Source organism: Lutra lutra, chromosome 14 (genome assembly GCF_902655055.1).
Source record: "Lutra lutra chromosome 14, mLutLut1.2, whole genome shotgun sequence".
NCBI classification, from domain to species: domain Eukaryota; kingdom Metazoa; phylum Chordata; class Mammalia; order Carnivora; family Mustelidae; genus Lutra; species Lutra lutra.
In genome coordinates this window covers 53,680,338-53,698,375 of record NC_062291.1, presented here as the reverse complement: position 1 = coordinate 53,698,375, position 18,038 = coordinate 53,680,338, and the positions used below count along the sequence as shown (strand labels likewise).

Below are 18,038 nucleotides of genomic sequence, written 5' to 3'. Positions count from 1 at the left end.
ATTGGCAAGGATGTAAAAAAAAATCAGCTCTCTCATACACTACTGTTAGGAATGTAAACAATGGAGCCAGCTTGGAAAACAGTCTGGCAGTTCCTCATAGAGTTAAAAATAGTTACTATATGATCCAGCAAATCTATCCATAGGTATAAAACCAAGAGAAATAAAACATACGCCCCAGGGGTGCCTGGGTGGCTCAGTGGGTTGAAGCCTCTGCCTTCAGCTCAGGTCACGATCCCAGGGTTCTGGGATCGAGCCCTACATCGGGCTCTCTGCTCAGCAGGGAGCCTGCTTCCTCCTCTCTCTCTCTGTGCCTGCCTCTCTGCCTACTTGTAATCTCTGTCAAATAAATAAATAAAATCTTAAAAAAAAAAAAATACGCCCCACACAAAAACTTGTACATGAATTTTTATAGCAGTATTATTCATCAAAGGCCAAAAAGGGCTGGGGCGCCTGGGTGGCTCAGTGGGTTAAAGCCTCTGCTTTCGGCTCAGGTCGTGATCCCAGGGTCCTGGGATCGAGCCCCACATCGGGCTCTCTGCTCAGCAGGGAGCCTGCTTCCTCCTCTCTCTCTCTGTGCCTGCCTCTCTGCCTACTTGTAATCTCTGTCAAATAAATAAATAAAATCTTAAAAAAAAAAAATACGCCCCACACAAAAACTTGTACATGAATTTTTATAGCAGTATTATTCATCAAAGGCCAAAAAGGGCTGGGGCGCCTGGGTGGCTCAGTGGGTTAAAGCCTCTGCTTTCGGCTCAGGTCGTGATCCCAGGGTCCTGGGATCGAGCCCCACATCGGGCTCTCTGCTCGGCAGGGAGCCTGCTTCCTCCTCTCTCTCTGCCTGTCTCTCTGCCTACTTGTGATCTCTGTCAAATAAATAAATAAAATCTTTAAAAAAAAAAAAAAAAAAGGCCAAAAAGGGGAAACAACTCAAATGTCCATCAACTGATTAACAGGTAAGATGTGATATATCCACATAATATATTCATATCATATCCATAAAATGGAGTATTATTTGGCAATAAAAAGGAATGAAGTAATGAAACAAGCTTCAATATGAAAGAAACTTAAAATATTAAGTGAAAGAAACTGGTCACATTTATATAAAATTTTCAGAACTGGCAAATCTACAGGCAGAAAGTAGATTAGGAGTCACCTAGGACTAGGTATGGGAGGGAGAGTGATGGAGAATTACTGCTAATGGGCATGAGGTTTCTTTTTGAGGAAATAAAAATGTTTTAAAAATTACGTTGCAGTGATGATTGCACATATCTAAAATCATTGAGGGGCGCCGGGCTGGCTCAGTGGGTGGAGCATCTGACTCTTGGTCTTGGGACTGTAAATTCAAGCACTATACTAAAAATAAAATCTTTAAAAAAATAACATGAAAATAAAATCTTAAAAAAAAAACCTTAAAAAAATCTTTAAACAAGTAAAATAAAACAACTAAATCACACAACAAGGAGTTTTAAAAACAAAACCAAAATGCAACAGGAAAACACTGAGGGGAGACAAGAGAAGGTAAGAGGGGAGAAGGTACAAAAAGACAAACTTTGCTTCTTTTGGAATTATTTGACGACACCAATATGCCAGGATCTAGGTTAAGAAGACGAGAACTCAGAAGGCTGGAAACCTTTCCTCAGTTCAGCAAATTAATTCTGCTGTTTCCAGTTTCAACTTATTCAGGGGAAAACCCTAGGGTGAGAAGAAATGGGTATGCCTCTCTATACCCTACCTTATGCATGAGTAGAATAGTGTCTAATACATGTCCCTCTTCACTCTGAGAACATGGAGCCTGTGGATATCAAATCGCTGTCTCTTCATCTACGTATTAGTTAGAAAGTTCTGATAATATCTAAGTTGTAAATATACTGGAAAAGTTACTCTCAGCCCTCATGATGGGAACCATATCATAAGAGATTTGTATATTCACAAGGTCTTAGAACTCTTACTCATATGAATCAAGAAGGGACAAATGAGAATGAAAGGAGGGGATAAGGGGCACCTGGGTGGCTCAGTCGTTTAAGCATCTGCCTTTGGCTCAGGTTGTGATCCTGGGGTCGTGGCATCAAGCTCCGCATTGGGCTCCCTGCCTGCTTGGTGGGGAGTCTGCTTCTCCTTCTTCCTCTTAACCCTTGCTCATATGTTCTCTCCCTCTTACATAAGTAAAGATAAGAAAAGAAAGAAAGGAAGAGAGGGAGGGAGGGAGGGAGGGAAGGGGTGGGGAGGAAAGAAATGGTGGGTGGGTGGGAAGGAAGGAAGGAGGGAATAAGACCAGCAGGAAGAAAGGGACCTTGGGATTTCCATATTGTACCCCAACCCCATCCTCTATTCCCACCCTCCTTCCAATCCAAGCCCACAACACACAAAGCACTCCAGTTTTTACTTCGTATGCCAGAAAAAGATTTTATTTAAGATTTATTTGTTTTAGAGAGAGAGAAAGAGAGAACATGTACATGCACACGAGGAGGGAGGGTTGGGGACAGGGGCAGATGGAGAGAGTCTTCAAGCAGACTCCCCACTGAGGTCAGAGCCCACATGGGGCTCAATCCCACAAACCAGGAGATCATGACCTGAGCTGAAACCAACATTTGGATGCTCAACTGACTGAGCCACCCAGGTGCCCCTGCATGTCAGAGAATTATTAAACACATGGGAAGTGTTGCTTACCATTATCAAGCACACTTTTACAAGCCCAGAGTTCAGTAAAAATATAGTCATTGCTTAGGGAAAGAATATAGGCCGGTATTTTGAAAACACTGATCCACTGAAGCAGAAAACCTCCACTTTCAAACAGGTATTAACTTAAAATGTAATAACTAGTTTCTCATATATTTCCATCATTTCCCGTGAGTACTCAATCCATTTTAAGACTGTCAACTATGATATAATAACTAGCCGTTAGGAACAAGTCAGACCACTAACAAACTAGATTAACAACTTAGTTCATTACCAAATTGGGTCAGATTCAAATTTGTGCCACAGGCAAAAGGTTATATATTGTCAAATCCCTTAGATAATTAAACTTGATGTAAAAAAAAAAAAAAAACCAAAATATTTTAAATCTTGTGATAAAAAAGACCAAACTTTTTTAAAAAAATCTGGAGAAATATTAAGATAGTTAATGGAATTGGAAGACCACAAATTGCCACTAAAATAAGACAATTTCAATTGTTCTATTCCTATCCACAGACAAATTTCTACAATCGCTTTATACTAAAATTAAAAAAGAGTTCTTACTTTAGATAAAAGATTGTTTAGTTCATGGGGATGAAGCTTTACCACTTCTCCAAGTTGCTGTGCAGCAGCTTTTCTTGTAACTGGAGTAGTGCCAGTATCCAGTAAGATAAAAAGACGGTCAAGCCTAAAATAACAAAAATATAATGATTATTCTGAAACATGTCTCCTCATAGGTATAAGTTTAAGTCAATAAATGTATTGAGCGTTTATGAATGAAGAAGACCTATTATAGGGCTGTGGGAGAATTTCTACGATTAAGGAACCTGCAGTTGGGGGTAGGATAAGCAGGAAGGCAAGTACACGAATAATTAGAATACAGGGGACAATAACATATGTGTCAGAAAAGAAGTACAACGTGCTCTGAAGAGTGGGAACAGAGGTAATAAATACTACATATCCCCAACTGTGTAATACTGAAAAGTCTTCATGAAATAAATGGTGTTAAGAGAAGGACCTTAATAGGTCGACCATGAATGAAGGTTTGGGTTCAAGAAAGCAATGGAACTGGAACTCTATTTTAGGAAGATTAATCTGGCAGCAGTATGAAGCATGAAGTGTAATGGAAGAAAGCTTTAAGAAAGTCTTAGGTTAAAAGTGCAGACCTAAACTACCATCTAGGCAAGAAGCCTAGAAAGAAGTTGGGAGTGGGGTGCCCGGGTGGCTCAGTCAGTTAAGCAGCTGCCTTTGGCTCAGGTCATGATCTTGGGGCCCTGTGACACAGCCTGGAATCAGGCTCCCTGCTGGGTGGGGGGGTGGGGGGGGTCTGCTTCTCCCTCTGCCCTCCCCCTGCTCACATGCACACTCTCTGTCTCTCTCAAATAAATAAATAAAATTTAAAAATTAAAGAAAAGAAGAAATTGAGAGAGAGGCTGCAGACAATAAACACACACGGTACAATAACGAAATGTCAAGAAAATTAAAGGACTCTCAGACTCTGAATTTTAGAAAATAAAGATGTCATTTTTAAAATGGGAAGAAACATGGGGCGCCTGGGTGGCTCAGTGGGTTAAGCCGCTGCCTTCGGCTCAGGTCATGATCCCAGGTCCTGGGTTCGAGCACCACATCGGGCTTTCTGCTCAGCAGGGAGCCTGCTTCCTCCTCACTCTCTGCCTGCCTCTCTGCCTACTTGTGATTTCTCTCTGTCAAATAAATAAATAAAATCTTTAAAAAATAAATAAAATAAAAAAATAAAATGGGAAGAAACAGTGGAGAAAATATCATGGGAAAAGCTGGTAAGTTTACTAGTGGCGGGGACAGGATAGCTAGGAGAGACCAAAAAGGATAGCTGGAATAGAGATCTTAAGTTCAGGAAGAGTTGAGATTAAAGGTATAAAGGTATATGGGGCCATTTGTATAGAAGCAACAAATATGGCAATAAATAAGATCTCTGAGTAAAATGTTTCCAAAGGCATATAGCATAACAGCATCAATTCTAGAGCTACAACACCACCGTTCAAATTCCAATTCTGCCATTAATCCAATGAATAAAGCTTGGAATAATATCACAATGCCTTATACCTGGAATAGGTAATAAGAAGTGGAACACTGTGTTACTATTATTTTGGAATACAGGAAAATCCTAAGGTTTTAGAAGGGCAAAGTCACAAGTAACTACCACCAACCATCCACATATCATAAGTCTAGCTTTCCCATCACACTACTAATTAGGCTCAGTGAGGCAAAAATGAATGCCATAGGTAATGAGAAGAAGGCAGCTTCATACTTCATATGTAGAATAAATGGGTACTTTTAAAAGGATGGAGGATGGGGTCCAGTGGGTCAGTCAACTTAGCATCCAACTCTTAGTTTCTGCTCAGATCATAATCTCAGGGTGGTGAGATGGAGCCTGAGTTGGGTTCCACACTCAGTTGGGAGTATGCTTCTCCTCTCCCTCTGCCCCTCCCCACCACTCGCACATGTGCACTTGCACACTCTCTCTAAAATAAATAAATAAATTTGTAAAAACATTTTTTAAAAAGATGGAGGATGACAAGGGGCAAAGTAAAATCCTATATGAGGGGAGATTTAGTGAATATATTTTCAAATTTTATCTAATAAGAAATAGAAAGTAAGGTCTCAATGAAGCTCCTATTTTACTTCTGGGATTATTTTTCTATCACAAAGAGCTAAAAAATTACACAACAAAGCTCTGAAAGCCTTTTATTAAAAAAGATAAAGCTTTAGAGGCAGATAAAATGGACAGGATTGTTCTTTTATTTTTTCTGATAGTATTTATCAAACTAGGCAGTCACTAATAAGCACAAAATCATTTTAAGTAACAAAAAATAGAACTAAAATACATCTTTTTTGTTCAAGAACGCTAAAAGTATTATAAAAAGTTTTTTAATTGCTTCAGAACAAAACACTAAGAGGTAAGATTCAAATTTATAGTTAAGGGTATGTAGGAAGGACAAATTTTAAGAAAAACATGTGAGGTAATAAAAAAGCCAGTGGCATAAACCAGAGTAATATAACAGTTCCTGCTTCCAATATACTGAATGGCATACAGAGTGATTATAAAGAAATTATATTTTTATAAGACATGCAAAAATTAATTTACTTTATATATACAGACACATCCCACTTGCTAACACAATATTTCTCCTTATTAATTCAAGGCCATCTAAATACTTGCCTTTACCCATTCATTCATCAGGTTTTGCTACAGGATTTGGTGAACAGTGACTCAGAGATAGTAAGAAAGGGGAGAAAAAAAATTTTTGACAGCTGGTGTTACTTAAAAGTTCTAAGACTAAGTCCCTTCCCCATAAAATGATTTCCCTTACCCATCCCATATATAACTCTCAGAATTCCCCTTGAATTATTTTCATCTTTAAATCAAGTTATGATGTTGGGGCGCCTAGGTGGTTCAGTGGGTTAAGCCTCTGCCTTCAGCTCAGGTCATGATCTCAGGGTCCTGGGACTGAGGCCCGCATCGGGCTCTCCGCTCAGCAGGGAGCCTGCTTCTCCCTCTCTCTCTCTCTGCCTACTTGTGATCTCTCTCTGTGTCAAATAAATAAATAAAATCTTAAAAAAAAAAAAAAAAAAAAAGAGGGGCGCCTGGGTGGCTCAGTGGGTTAATCCTCTGCCTTCAGCTCGGGTCATGGTCTCAGAGTCCTAGGATCGAGCCCCGTGTCTGGGCTGCTTCCCCCTCTCTTTTTGCCTCTCTGCCTACTTGTGATCTCTCTGTGTCAAATAAATAAATAAAATCTTAAAAAAACAAAAATCTTTTTTTTTTTTTTCAAAACATCTGGGATGCCTGGGTGGCTCAGTCGGTTAAGCATCTGCCTTCAGTTCAGGTCATGATCCCTGGGTCCTGGGAGCAAGCCCTGCATTGGGCTCCCTGCTCAGCAGGGAGTCTGCAACGCCCTCTCCCTCTGCCCCTCCCCATGCTTGTGCTCTCCCTAAAATAAATAAAATCTTTACAAAAAATCTTCCATATTATATGGTAGGCAAAATTATCAAAAATTAAGTAAGTTTTATTACAAAGAACAGGTTAGTCTTAGATCAAATTTATGCTACTGTAAGTGGACTTGCTGCATGTATTCTTTATAACAATATCAGGCTCAGGGCACTTGGGTGGCTTAATCAATCAACTTAAGTATCTGCCTTCAGCTCAGGTCATGATCCCAGGATCCTAGGATTGAGCCCCTTGTCAGACTCCCTTGCTCAGGAGGGAGCCTGCTTCTCCCTCTCCCTCTGTGCTCTCTCTGTCAAAAAAACAAATAAAACAAAACAAAAACAGTATCAGGCTCTTGGGGCACCAGGGTGGTGATCTGATTTCGGCTCAGGTCATGATCTCCAGGTTGTGAGATCTAGCCCGTCTCTGGGTCCGAGGTGGGCATGGTGCCTGCTTGAAATTCTCTCTCTCCCTCTCCCACTCCCGACCCCTCTCTCTCTCCCACTCTTTAAAAAAAAATAAAAAAAAATCACAATATTGGCCTCTCATATATGGACACAGTTTACATAGATTTAGGACTTTCCTCCAGAAAACTGGGGCAAAATGGAAAACTACACTGGAAGTTAGGAGACTTTTAGAGGTCCTATTCTGTCACATGTTGGAGGACTTAAGAAAGTTAACTTCACTTAACCTCTTACTTTGGAGGGTAAAACTAGATAATTTAAGTGTATTTTATAGTTTTGCATCATTGTGAGGTTGGTTTTTTTTTTTTTTCACTTTTTTTTTCTTATGTAACATAACATCTGTCATATCTTCAACTTATTTGATGCCAAGTTCCTTAGACTTCACCTCTGAAAAGATTTCAACTACTACATAATTCTTTTTCCAGCACAGAGATTCTGTTTTGTTTTTTAAAGATTTCATTTATTTATTTGTGTGTGTGTGAGAGAGAGAGTGTGTGTGCACACAAGCAGGGGGAGCAGTAGGCAGAGGGAAAACCAGGCTCCTCTCCAAGCAAGGAGCCTGATGTGGGACTCAATCCCAGGACACTGGGATCATGACCTGAGCCGAAGGCAAACACTTAACCAACTGAGCCACCCAGGTATCCCAGATTCTGCCTTTTTGATCAAAAGCAAAACTGGCTGCAAAATGAACACTGTAAGGAAGTGACAATTCTAACCTGTTTATAAATCTGTGTGTAAAAAGTTAAAAGAAAATGGACAGTTTCCAAAGTTCTCCCCAATCATTTCCACTTTACTCAAACCCCAAATACCATTCCCTATGCCTTAAAAAGGAATGGACTACATACTTCACTGAGTGGATCTCTAGCCTTTGGAACACAAATTACCTTAAGTTCTCCCCTCACTATCTCCAAAGATTGCTCTTTACACTCATCCTCTCTATTTCAAATGTAAAGACTCTCCTCACTCCTCTTCAAGGCTTAGATATTATCCCACTGTTTCCTTGATACCATCCCCTTCTATCTTCATTCAATTATCCTTTCTTTAATGCCTTAAATCACTGCCTTATTAACCCATTCCCTTCTACCTTCAAATATGCAAAGGTCTCTGAAAAGGAAATAAACTGCTTGACCTTTATCTTCTAGCGTGCTTTTTCTTTTTTATTGTCAAGCATCATGAACAAATGTTTAAAATCATTTCTTTTGGGTGCCTGGGTGGCTCAGTTGGTTAAGCCTCTGCCTTTGGCTCAGATCATGATCTCAGGGTCCTGGGATGAAGCCCCACATCAAGCTCCCTGCTCAGTGGGGAACCTGCTTCTCCCTCTCCCTCTGCCTGCTGCTCCCCCTGCTTGTGCTCTCTCTCTGTGTCAAATAAATAAATAAAATCTGAAAAAAAAAATCACTTCTTTTATTTCCTCACTATACACAATTTAATCCTTATCAGTCAAGTTTCTATTCTTCTCTTCTACTGAATGGCACACCTGATGGTCACCAATGAACTTGTAAACTCCAAATTCAATTTCTTTTTTTTTTTTTAATTTTATTTATTTATTTATTTGACAGAGAGAGATATCACAAGTAGGCGGAGAGGCAGGCAGAGAGAGAGAGAGGAAGAAGCAGGCTCCCCGCCAAGCAGAGAGCCCGATGTGGGGCTCGATCCCAGGACCCCGGGACCACGACCTGAGCCAAAGGCAGAGGCTTCAACCCACTGAGCCACCCAGGCGCCCCCCAAATTCAATTTCTTTTGGTTAAGTCCTATTTTCTTGACTCTTCTGTGACATCTAGTATCAGCAAGTACCCCATTTTTAAGATACTTCTTTACCTAAGTTTTCACATTATATTACCCTGTTCATATCTGAATTCTCAATTCTTCCTCTGGTATCCCTAACTCTTAATATGTACATTCTCCCATAATCAATCCTTGGCTCCTCACCTCACCAGTTTCCTGAGGAAACTATATTGTTACTTGTTTAAACTATAACACATCACAAATCATCCTCAATCTAGTCCATCTGGGAGCCACAGTTTCAACTGCCTGGTGAGCTTAACTCCAAGGTAACATGATCTTATTGCCAGATTTCTTCCTAAAGCATCTTTTGATCAAATTATTACCTTACTCTAAAACTGTCAATGGCTCATGATTGCCTATCAGATAGTAATCAAAAACAAATAAGTACCTCCCCAACATGGATCTTTATGATTTTCACAATTTCTTCTATACCATTTTCCACTTGGAATGTCTTTTCTTGGCTCAATTCTTCAACTAGCTCCCATCCATCAAGATTTAAAGTCCTTTACCCTCTTGAAACTATCTCAGGTTGCTGTATCATAGAGATTAATTCCTCTTCTGAAATCTACATGAATTCTCATCTTGAATAACCCTTTCGGTATTTGTTATGCTCTTTTGGGGCATCTCTTACACTAATTCATCCCATGATGTCTTATGCTCATGAGGCTTCACTTCCCCCAATGATTCTTTTTCTCTGCCACAATACTTTGCAGAGTGCCTCTGCAATGTCTTTGCTCAGTATTAAAACAATTCTTTAGTTGGTATTAAAGTGCAAGTTTCTTAGGGCCACGTTTATACATCATTTTTAAGTAAAGAAAGTGTGTGCTAAAAAAAAAAAAGTGAGCTATATTAGAATTTTTTTTTTGCTTCCTTTGAGAAACACCCTTAATTTGTAATAGCTATATTATGTAAAAACAAGTTATAAAAATAACAGAACTGGGGTACCTGGGTGGTTCAGTCAGCATCCAGCTCAGGTCATGATCTCAGGATCATGAGATCAGGCTCTGCCCTGGGCTCCACACCCAGCAGGGAGTCTACTTGTGATTCTCTCTCCCCCTCTGCACCCACCCCTGCTCACATGAGCTCTGTCTCTCTCTCATAAATAAATCTTAAGAAAAACAAAAAACAAACAGAACTGATGCTAAGGTAATGTTCCAGTAAGTGATAAGATCAGCCCAGCAGTATTCCAGCATTCAGAACATCAAGGCAGTTATACCTGCTCCAAAGAGCAAGATGAGAAAGAGACCATGAAGTAGGCACTGTATTCCTTCAAAAATCTCCACCCTTCCTAAACTTTCCTTTAGTCCCCTGCTACCCAGCTTCATTAGAGCCACACTCCTGGCCTTTTGACTCCTCTCTAACCTAATGCTGATCCTGTCTCATAGCCACACAGTTCCTCATCTCTCCTTTATGCAAAGCCTTTTATTCCAATGTCATGTCATGTAACCTCTGCTCCTCCAGCAGCCAACTGTCCTGGGGTAACAGATCAGTCCACTCTCTCACCTAATCCAGACCTATGTATCCTCACATCTTCCACATTGGTGGTAAACCAAACTTGCCTCCTTAAATAGAGGAATGGGGATATAAGAATATATCTTTGGTTTTTTGAAGATCTCCCATCCTCTATCCAGAATAGCAGAATAAACACCACACAAAAGGAAGAACAAAGGGATGAGCAAACCAGGATCTGACAAGAGGGCAATCTGACCTGTTACCCCAAGGTAGCCAGCTATAAGGCAAGCATCACGGCCAGGACACAATAACAGGAAAGGGCTGGTATGGCAAACTGGTGGGGGGGAAGGGCAAGGGCATGAGACAGGGTCAGAATTATGTTGGAGGGCAGGTAGGGCCCTTGGTGAAGGAGAGTGTGACAGAAGCTAGGTGATCAGAAGAGAAAGGAAGTTGAAAGAAGGGCTAACTGAGGAAACAGTACTTACCACAATACTTCTTTTGGCTAAAACTTCTCTTGCATAACAGCTAGTAGGAAAAAAATGCCATTCTTCATTCTTTGAAGGATAGATAGATGGAGAAGAAAGAGGGAATAGATGTCAAGCTGTATGAAAGGTACCAAAGACTGGAAGAATAATTTAAATAGAATATAAGGCAATTATATTTGACAATATCTACTGGTTATGAATTTACTAAGATATCTGGCCCATTTTCAATCTGGACTTTAATTCAGAGAGAATTATACAAGACATGATTCACATTTTGTTTACCAAACTATGACTTCAGGCAATTGCTCTAAAGACTGACTAGAAAAAGGAAAGAGAACATGAAAGTTTGCAGAGGTTATGCTGGCAGCTGCAATCTAACCCTTCTTCTCTTCAGCTGTTTGCATTATGATAATTCATGAAATAAACATATAAAAAGATACGAAAAGAAATCATAGGCATTTTAAACTATGTCCTAGGTTACTACTTCATCATTAACAAACAAGTACATGCTGCATTTCCATTCCTAAGCCATTTGAAAATTAAAAAAAAAAGTATAGGGGTGCCTGGCTGGCTCAGTCACTAGAACATGCAACTCATGATCTCAGCGTCATGAGTTTAAGCCTACATTGGGGAGCAGAGATTTTTTTAAAAAGTATAAATATAATTTCTTTGATCTACTTCTGACCTCCGTATTCTTAGAATAAATTTAAACTTAATCTCTTTGAAAAACAGTGTAAGGTCAACTAGTAGAACACTTCACAAGGCAAGCTATGTAACCTTAACTAGGAATTATCAGTCAAGTTTGTCCATTTTGTAATGCCTTTTTTTTTACATTTAACAAAAGTAGAGTAAAATTAAAACAGAAACTATTTGAATTTTTTTACTTTTCTGTGTGACTTAGGGAATAAGAAAGTAAATATCTAATATAAACACTGTAGTAAGTTCCACATATTATCATTAAATAAGAAAGTTATGGTCAAAATAAATGACTTCAAAGAAATTCTCTAGACTGATATTTTTAAATGTATACCTTCTCATTTATATTGTGGGTAATTTGAAACTATGCTAATGTTATATTCTTTCAACAAGGAAGAGTAAGACCCCACACAGTACACTGAGAATCAATATGAAGATGCGAAACCACATGAAAGCCAGGTGCAAAGCCAGGTGCATGCCAGAATAAACTGTATTCCCTCACTTCCACACTAGAACGTTAATTCCTTAAAATAGGGACTCTAGGGGCACCTGGGTGGCTCAGTCAGTTAAGTGTCTGCCTCCAGCTGAGGTCATGATCCCAGGACCTTGTTATCAATCCCAGCACTGGGCTCCCTGGTTAGCAGGAAGTCTGATTCTCCCTCCTCCCATCACGCTTGCACTCACACTCTCTGAAACAAATGAAATCTTTAATTTTTTTTTTTTTAATGGGGACTCTGTCTTTGTTCTCTGCTGTATCTCTAGTACCTAGAACATAGAAAGCATTCTATAACTAGTCATTAAATCAATGCTGAAATAGTACAACCGAACAGTTATTTCCTTTAGGACATTTTTTTCTAACCTCTACTCTTGATCCACCCATCAAGCTACAGCCTTTTGCATGACTTTATCTTAAAGATAAAATCTAGGTTCTTCAGAAGAAATATCTGTTATTTTAAAAGTTCATACAAAACTGCGCACTTTAAAAATGGTTAAAATGGGGGGGCGCCTGGGTGGCTCAGTGGGTTGGGCCACTGCCTTCGGCTCAGGTCATGATCTCGGGGTCCTGGGATCGAGCCCCGCGTCAGGCTCTCTGCTCAGCAGGGAGCCTGCTTCCTCCTCTCTCTCTGCCTGCCTCTCTGCCTGCTTGTGATCTCTGTCTGTCAAATAAATAAATAAATAAATAAATAAATAAATAAAAAATCTTTAAAAAAAAAAAATGGTTAAAATGGGGGGCGCCTGGGTGGCTCAGTGGGTTAAAGCCTCTGCCTTCGGCTCGGGTCGTGGTTCCAGGATCCTGGGATCAAGCCCTGCATCGGGCTCTCTGCTCGGCAGGGAGCCTGCTTCCTCCTCTCTCTCTCTCTCTCTCTCTCTCTCTCTCTGCTTCTCTGCCTATTTGTGATCTCTGTCTGTCAAAATAAATCAATAAAAAAAATCTTTAAAAAAATGGTTAAAATGGTGAATTTTATGTTCTGCGTATTTTACCGTAATTTAAAAACCAAGCAACAAAATGCTTTATGTAAGTACCCTGAGGAATAAAGCAAAGAAACAGGGAGGCATTTGCCATACAGACTGAAATGTAAAAGCTTCCATATACCTCTTCTACCTTTCCTGGCTTTTAATTATAAAATATTTGACATATTAATATTTGTAACAGTTCTGTCAATCCTGTAATTGATTGAAATTAGCAGTAATGGAGGAAGAGGCCTAACAAACACAAGAAACCTGAGCTGTCCTAGAGATCATCAAGATCATTTTATCGTTTCTCTGTCAGCAGGAAGGATCCACTGGAACCTCCCCAGCAAGAAACTTCCTTGTGGGGGCGCCTGGGTGGCTCAGTTGGTTAAGCAACTGCCTTCGGCTCAGGTCATGATCCCGGAGTCCTGGGATCAAGTCCCACATCGGGCTCCCAGCTCCATGGGGAGTCTGCTTCTCCTCTCTGACCTCCCCTCTCATGCTCTCTCTCTGTCTCTCAAATAAATAAATTAAAAACAAACAAACAAACAAAAAAAAACTTCCTTGTGTTTGGCAGAACAGGACTACTGAAACAATGTTTCTCTAAAGTATCAGCAATACAGAAAGAATTAACAAAACTGAGCAAAGTTCTGATCAAATGTAGCAATTTGTTTCTTCCATAAGAGGGTGTGCTCCCTTTTTTCCAGAAACCTTTCTGAACATTGCATTATTTTCAAATGCAAAAATGTCACAGACCTGAGAAACAGTTTCTAATAATGCATAACTACTGTCTAGACATTTTAGACATGGCCTCTATAGCTTAGATCACTTAGGAAGAATATTTTTAAATTTGTATGATCAAAGGAAAACTATGTTCCTATTAGCTAATCAATGTACAAAAGTCACCTTAACCAGTTATGGCATAATCTGGCAAAGGTATGAAAAACAATCTTAAACACACACACACAAACAAACGTGTAGTAAGTCATGGTACTCAACACTGTCACAAATTCACCATCTTCTGTAATAAACATATCTTAACAGTTCCTCTAAGGCTGTCTTTACTGTTGATGGCCCAACCCCAACTGGAGAAAGGCTCACAAAGCAAAACAGCATTATTCAAAGATTTAACAGTGGGGCACCTGGGTGGCTCAGTTGATTAAGCATCTGCCTTCAGTTCAGGTCATGATCCCAGGGTCCTAGGATCAAGCCCCACCTCAGGCTCTCTGGTCAGCGGGAACCTGCTTCTCCCTTTCTCTGCCATTCCCCCTGCTTATGCTTTCTCTCTTAATCTCTGACAAATAAAATCTTAAAAAAAAAAAAGAAAGAAAAAGCTAACGATGTACTATATGTTCGCTAACCATAGTAAAAAAAACAAAAAATTTTAAAAGATATTTAACAATTACTATTTCAATTATTTGCAAGCAACACTGAAAACTGTAATATATATTAATTTATCTTTTTGCTGAGGTTGGTTTTGTGGGAGTAAGTAGCTAGTAAATGAGCTTAGCTGACCTTCCAACATTCATATCTCAAGGGCAACATTGTTCTCTACTCCTACATTTGTATATTTGTCTCTTACTAAGGGTCTAAGGGAGTCATACATTTTTCAGTAGTACTTCACTGCATTTTGCAGAACTTCAAATGCTATAACTATATTTGCAATTTTAAAGAGTTTCAAAGTTTATTTGTTTGCAAGATTTAACTCTCCCAGAAATCAAGAGTTGACCCATGTATTTGATAATTTTGCCACATTCTTACAATTCAAAGTATGAAAAAATAGACCGTTATAAAACTATAAGCAGGGTCTAAAAAATTTGATCAGGGTCTAAAAAATTTGAGTGCGGGGCGCCTGGGTGGCTCAGTGGGTTAAAGCCTCTGCCTTCGGCTCGGGTCATGATCTCAGGGTCCTGGGATCGAGCCCCGCGTCGGGCTCTCTGCTGGGTGGGGAGCCTGCTTCCTCCTCTCTCTCTGCCTGCCTCTCTGCCTGCTTGTGATCTCTGTCAAATAAATAAATAAATAAATCTTTAAAAAATTTGAGTGCAAAGTTGTATTATATCTAATTTGGATTATAAAAGGCCACACTATCACAGAATTCAATATGCTATAGACTTTTTAAAAATAGTTCTGATAAAATTGTGTTTTTTTAAATTATAATCCTGGCTAATATTCAAAGGTATAGCGAAAGTTTGTCTTCCTAAGGAAAAACTATAGCTGACTATTAAGGACTCACTGAAAAAACACTGGGAATATTCTACTACATTCATAAACTATGGTAAAATTATGACAGCTACTAAAACAAGAAACAAAATCACTCATTCGTTTAAAAAAGTGTGTAGAGCACCTACTAGGACCCAAGCACTCTCCTGGGAAGAGAAAGATCAGACATACTCCCTTCTCTCCAGAGTGTACCTAAATCCAAGCAGGGAGAACAATTACGCAATTATGAAATATATAATGACTGACAGAAGTACATATTGGTGCAAGTAACTCAGTTGAAGTAAAACCAGAGAAAGCTTCCCAAAGTGACATATAAACTCATACTCCAAAACTAAGGTTACCCAGACTTGGGGTGAAGGGTGGGAGGGCAAAAAAGGAATGTTCCAGACGTAAAGAATGGAAGGTGAGAACCGATTCAAAATGAAAGGGAGAAAGATGGAGAGAACCTGACACAAGGTGAAGCTAAAAAGGTGAAGCAGAAACCAGATCACAAAGAACCTAGTAAGATAAGTCTGTTACGGAATTTGGACTATATGCTAAGGCAAAAGAAAACATCTACAGGTTTTAAGCAAAAGAAAAAAGAAAAAAAAGACATTAACATTTGCATATTAGCAAAATATGGCTGAAGTGAGGAAAAACTTAGAGATGCCATGGGAGGCAGGAAGAACAAGTGGCTGCTGTTGCAGGTGTCTTGGATCAGAGATGATGGTGGTACAGAGCAAGATTGTGGTAACTGGTATGGAAAGAAAGACGACTGGCCAGAGAAAGATTAGAAAAATAGACTAACAGGATTGGGTTTGGTAACTGGCTGGATTGGCGAGAAGAGGAGAGAGGGAAAAATCATTTATTATTCCCAGATTCCTGAACCTGGCAATTGAGGGAATGATGGTACCAACTAACCATTTCCCTTCTGTTGGAAATATTTACAAGGTCCTAAAAATATTACAGTGCAAAAAAATATTTTAGATTTGATTCTGGCAAATATAATTTTTATCTCTTGAGCTATCTTCTACCTATCCCGCATAAAATATTCAAATGAGTCTGTATTCTACAAGCATACACCAATAAGAAAGGAAATTCAGTTAGTAAAGAAACGCTGAGTGTATGGAAAAGAGCAGCTTGAAATTAAAGTTTGCTATTTGAGGGCGCCTAGGTGGCTCAGTGGGTTAAGCCTCTGCCTTCAGCTCAGGTCATGATCTCAGGGTCCTGGGATCGAGTCCCGCATCAGGCTCTCTGCTCTGCGGGGAGCCTGCTTCTTCCTCCTCCTCTCTCTCTCTCTCTCTCTGCCTGCCTCTCTGCCTACTTGTGATCTCTGTCAAATAAATAAATAAAATATTAAAAAAAAAGTTTGCTATTTGAAGTGAATCTTCTAATAAAAAAAAATAAGAGCTAGGGCGTGTGGGTGGCTCAGTCGTTAAGCAGCTGCCTTCAGCTCAGGTCATGATCTTTGGGTCTTGGGACTGACCCCTACATCACGCTGCCTACTCAGCGGGAAGCCTACTTCTTCCTCTCCCACTCCCCCTGCTTGTGTTCCCTCTCTTGTTGTGTCTCTCTCTGTCAAATAAATAAGTAAAATCTTAAAAAAAAAAAAAAAAAAAAAAGGGCAAGAACTGACAGTATCCCCAAAACACAGAAGGTGTCTCAAAAGTGTCTTTCTTGGACCATGATATTACTAAATATACACAGGAGTAGCTTTTACCTAAAACCATGACAGATTACAGATTTTGTTTTGTTTTTTTAGGATTTAACAGAATTTTGGCAAAAAGAATCTACATAAAAAAGAGTACTACCCTTTGAAATCCAATGTCAAGAACAAAAGGCAGTAGCTTTCAAAACCCACTCATTCATTGAGAAATTTACATGCCTTAAACTTCTGTAAATAGATTAGCATAGGCCAAGCAGATTAGTTTCTCTTTAAATACTTTCACTTTGTCTCTATAAAACCATATCCAATAAATACTGTGAAAACAGTCTGCTCTAAGAGGAACTTCAAGAGCTAATCTTGATTTTTAATATTTTTATTAAGTAAACTCTCCACCCAACATGGGGCTTGAACTGCCACCCCTAGATCAAGAGCCGCATGCTCCACCAAATGGAGTCCAGGAGCTATTCATTCTCCTAAACACTGTATCACCTAATAAACAAATCTCATATTAAGTTGCTGTATCAATGTATTTATAACATATATATTCATATAGAAGGTAACAAATTAGAGAAGATACACTTTTCAGTATTTACAAAAAGTTAAACCACCACTCCCAAGGTAATTTTATATATCACAAAATAAGACTTTCCTTACAATGACTGGATTCAATTAACGTATGAAATAAAAATTAGATGCTCTCTCCTATAGGTATCTAGCAACCCCCTTAAACCAACTCCCATGGACTTCGCCCACACACTATTTCATCAGTTATCTAGTGAATCTGTGAGGAATGGGTTATCCTTTTGGCTTGCAAAACAGACGCTTGCTTGAGCACCTACTGTGTCAAGAGAATGAATTCCAACTTATTGTGAAAAATGAGTGAAAACTATTTGTATTCTTAACTGTCATTGCTTCCTTTAGTCTATTTGACAGAAAAACCCAGTTCTCATGAAAACTTACCTCATCAACTCTAGCGAACTTGGGGATTCCTGACTGGTAACATCAGAAGGACCATCCCCCACTGACATTTCCAAAATCAAACAAAATCAATCAAAACAAAAGGTTTTCCCACGATTCTTGTCATATTGGAGGAAAGGACTTTCCTCCCATAGCTACACGTCTTATTGACTTTTCTACAGTTTCCCCAGACGTTTCTGTTGATCGGCAACATTTTAAAATAACAAGATTTATGCTATCCTTCA

General features: G+C 39.3%; 1 protein-coding gene across 2 annotated transcripts in view; it reads right to left on the bottom strand.

Annotated features, from left to right (window-relative positions):
- BTAF1 (B-TFIID TATA-box binding protein associated factor 1) overlaps positions 1-18,038 on the bottom strand; it is a 102,975-nt gene that overhangs the window by 84,084 nt on the left and 853 nt on the right. Inside the window, exons 1-2 of one of the 2 annotated variants that reach the window (XM_047701998.1) lie at positions 10,824-10,838; positions 3,238-3,361 (exon numbers count right to left, since the gene is read on the bottom strand). Coding sequence is in view for 1 of the 2 variants with exons in the window: in XM_047701997.1 (XP_047557953.1) it covers positions 3,238-3,361 (124 nt within the window). In the remaining variant the exon portion in view is untranslated. Of the gene's footprint in view, positions 1-3,237; positions 3,362-10,823; positions 10,839-18,038 lie in introns of those variants that run through there. The other variant, XM_047701997.1, reaches the window with a different exon arrangement.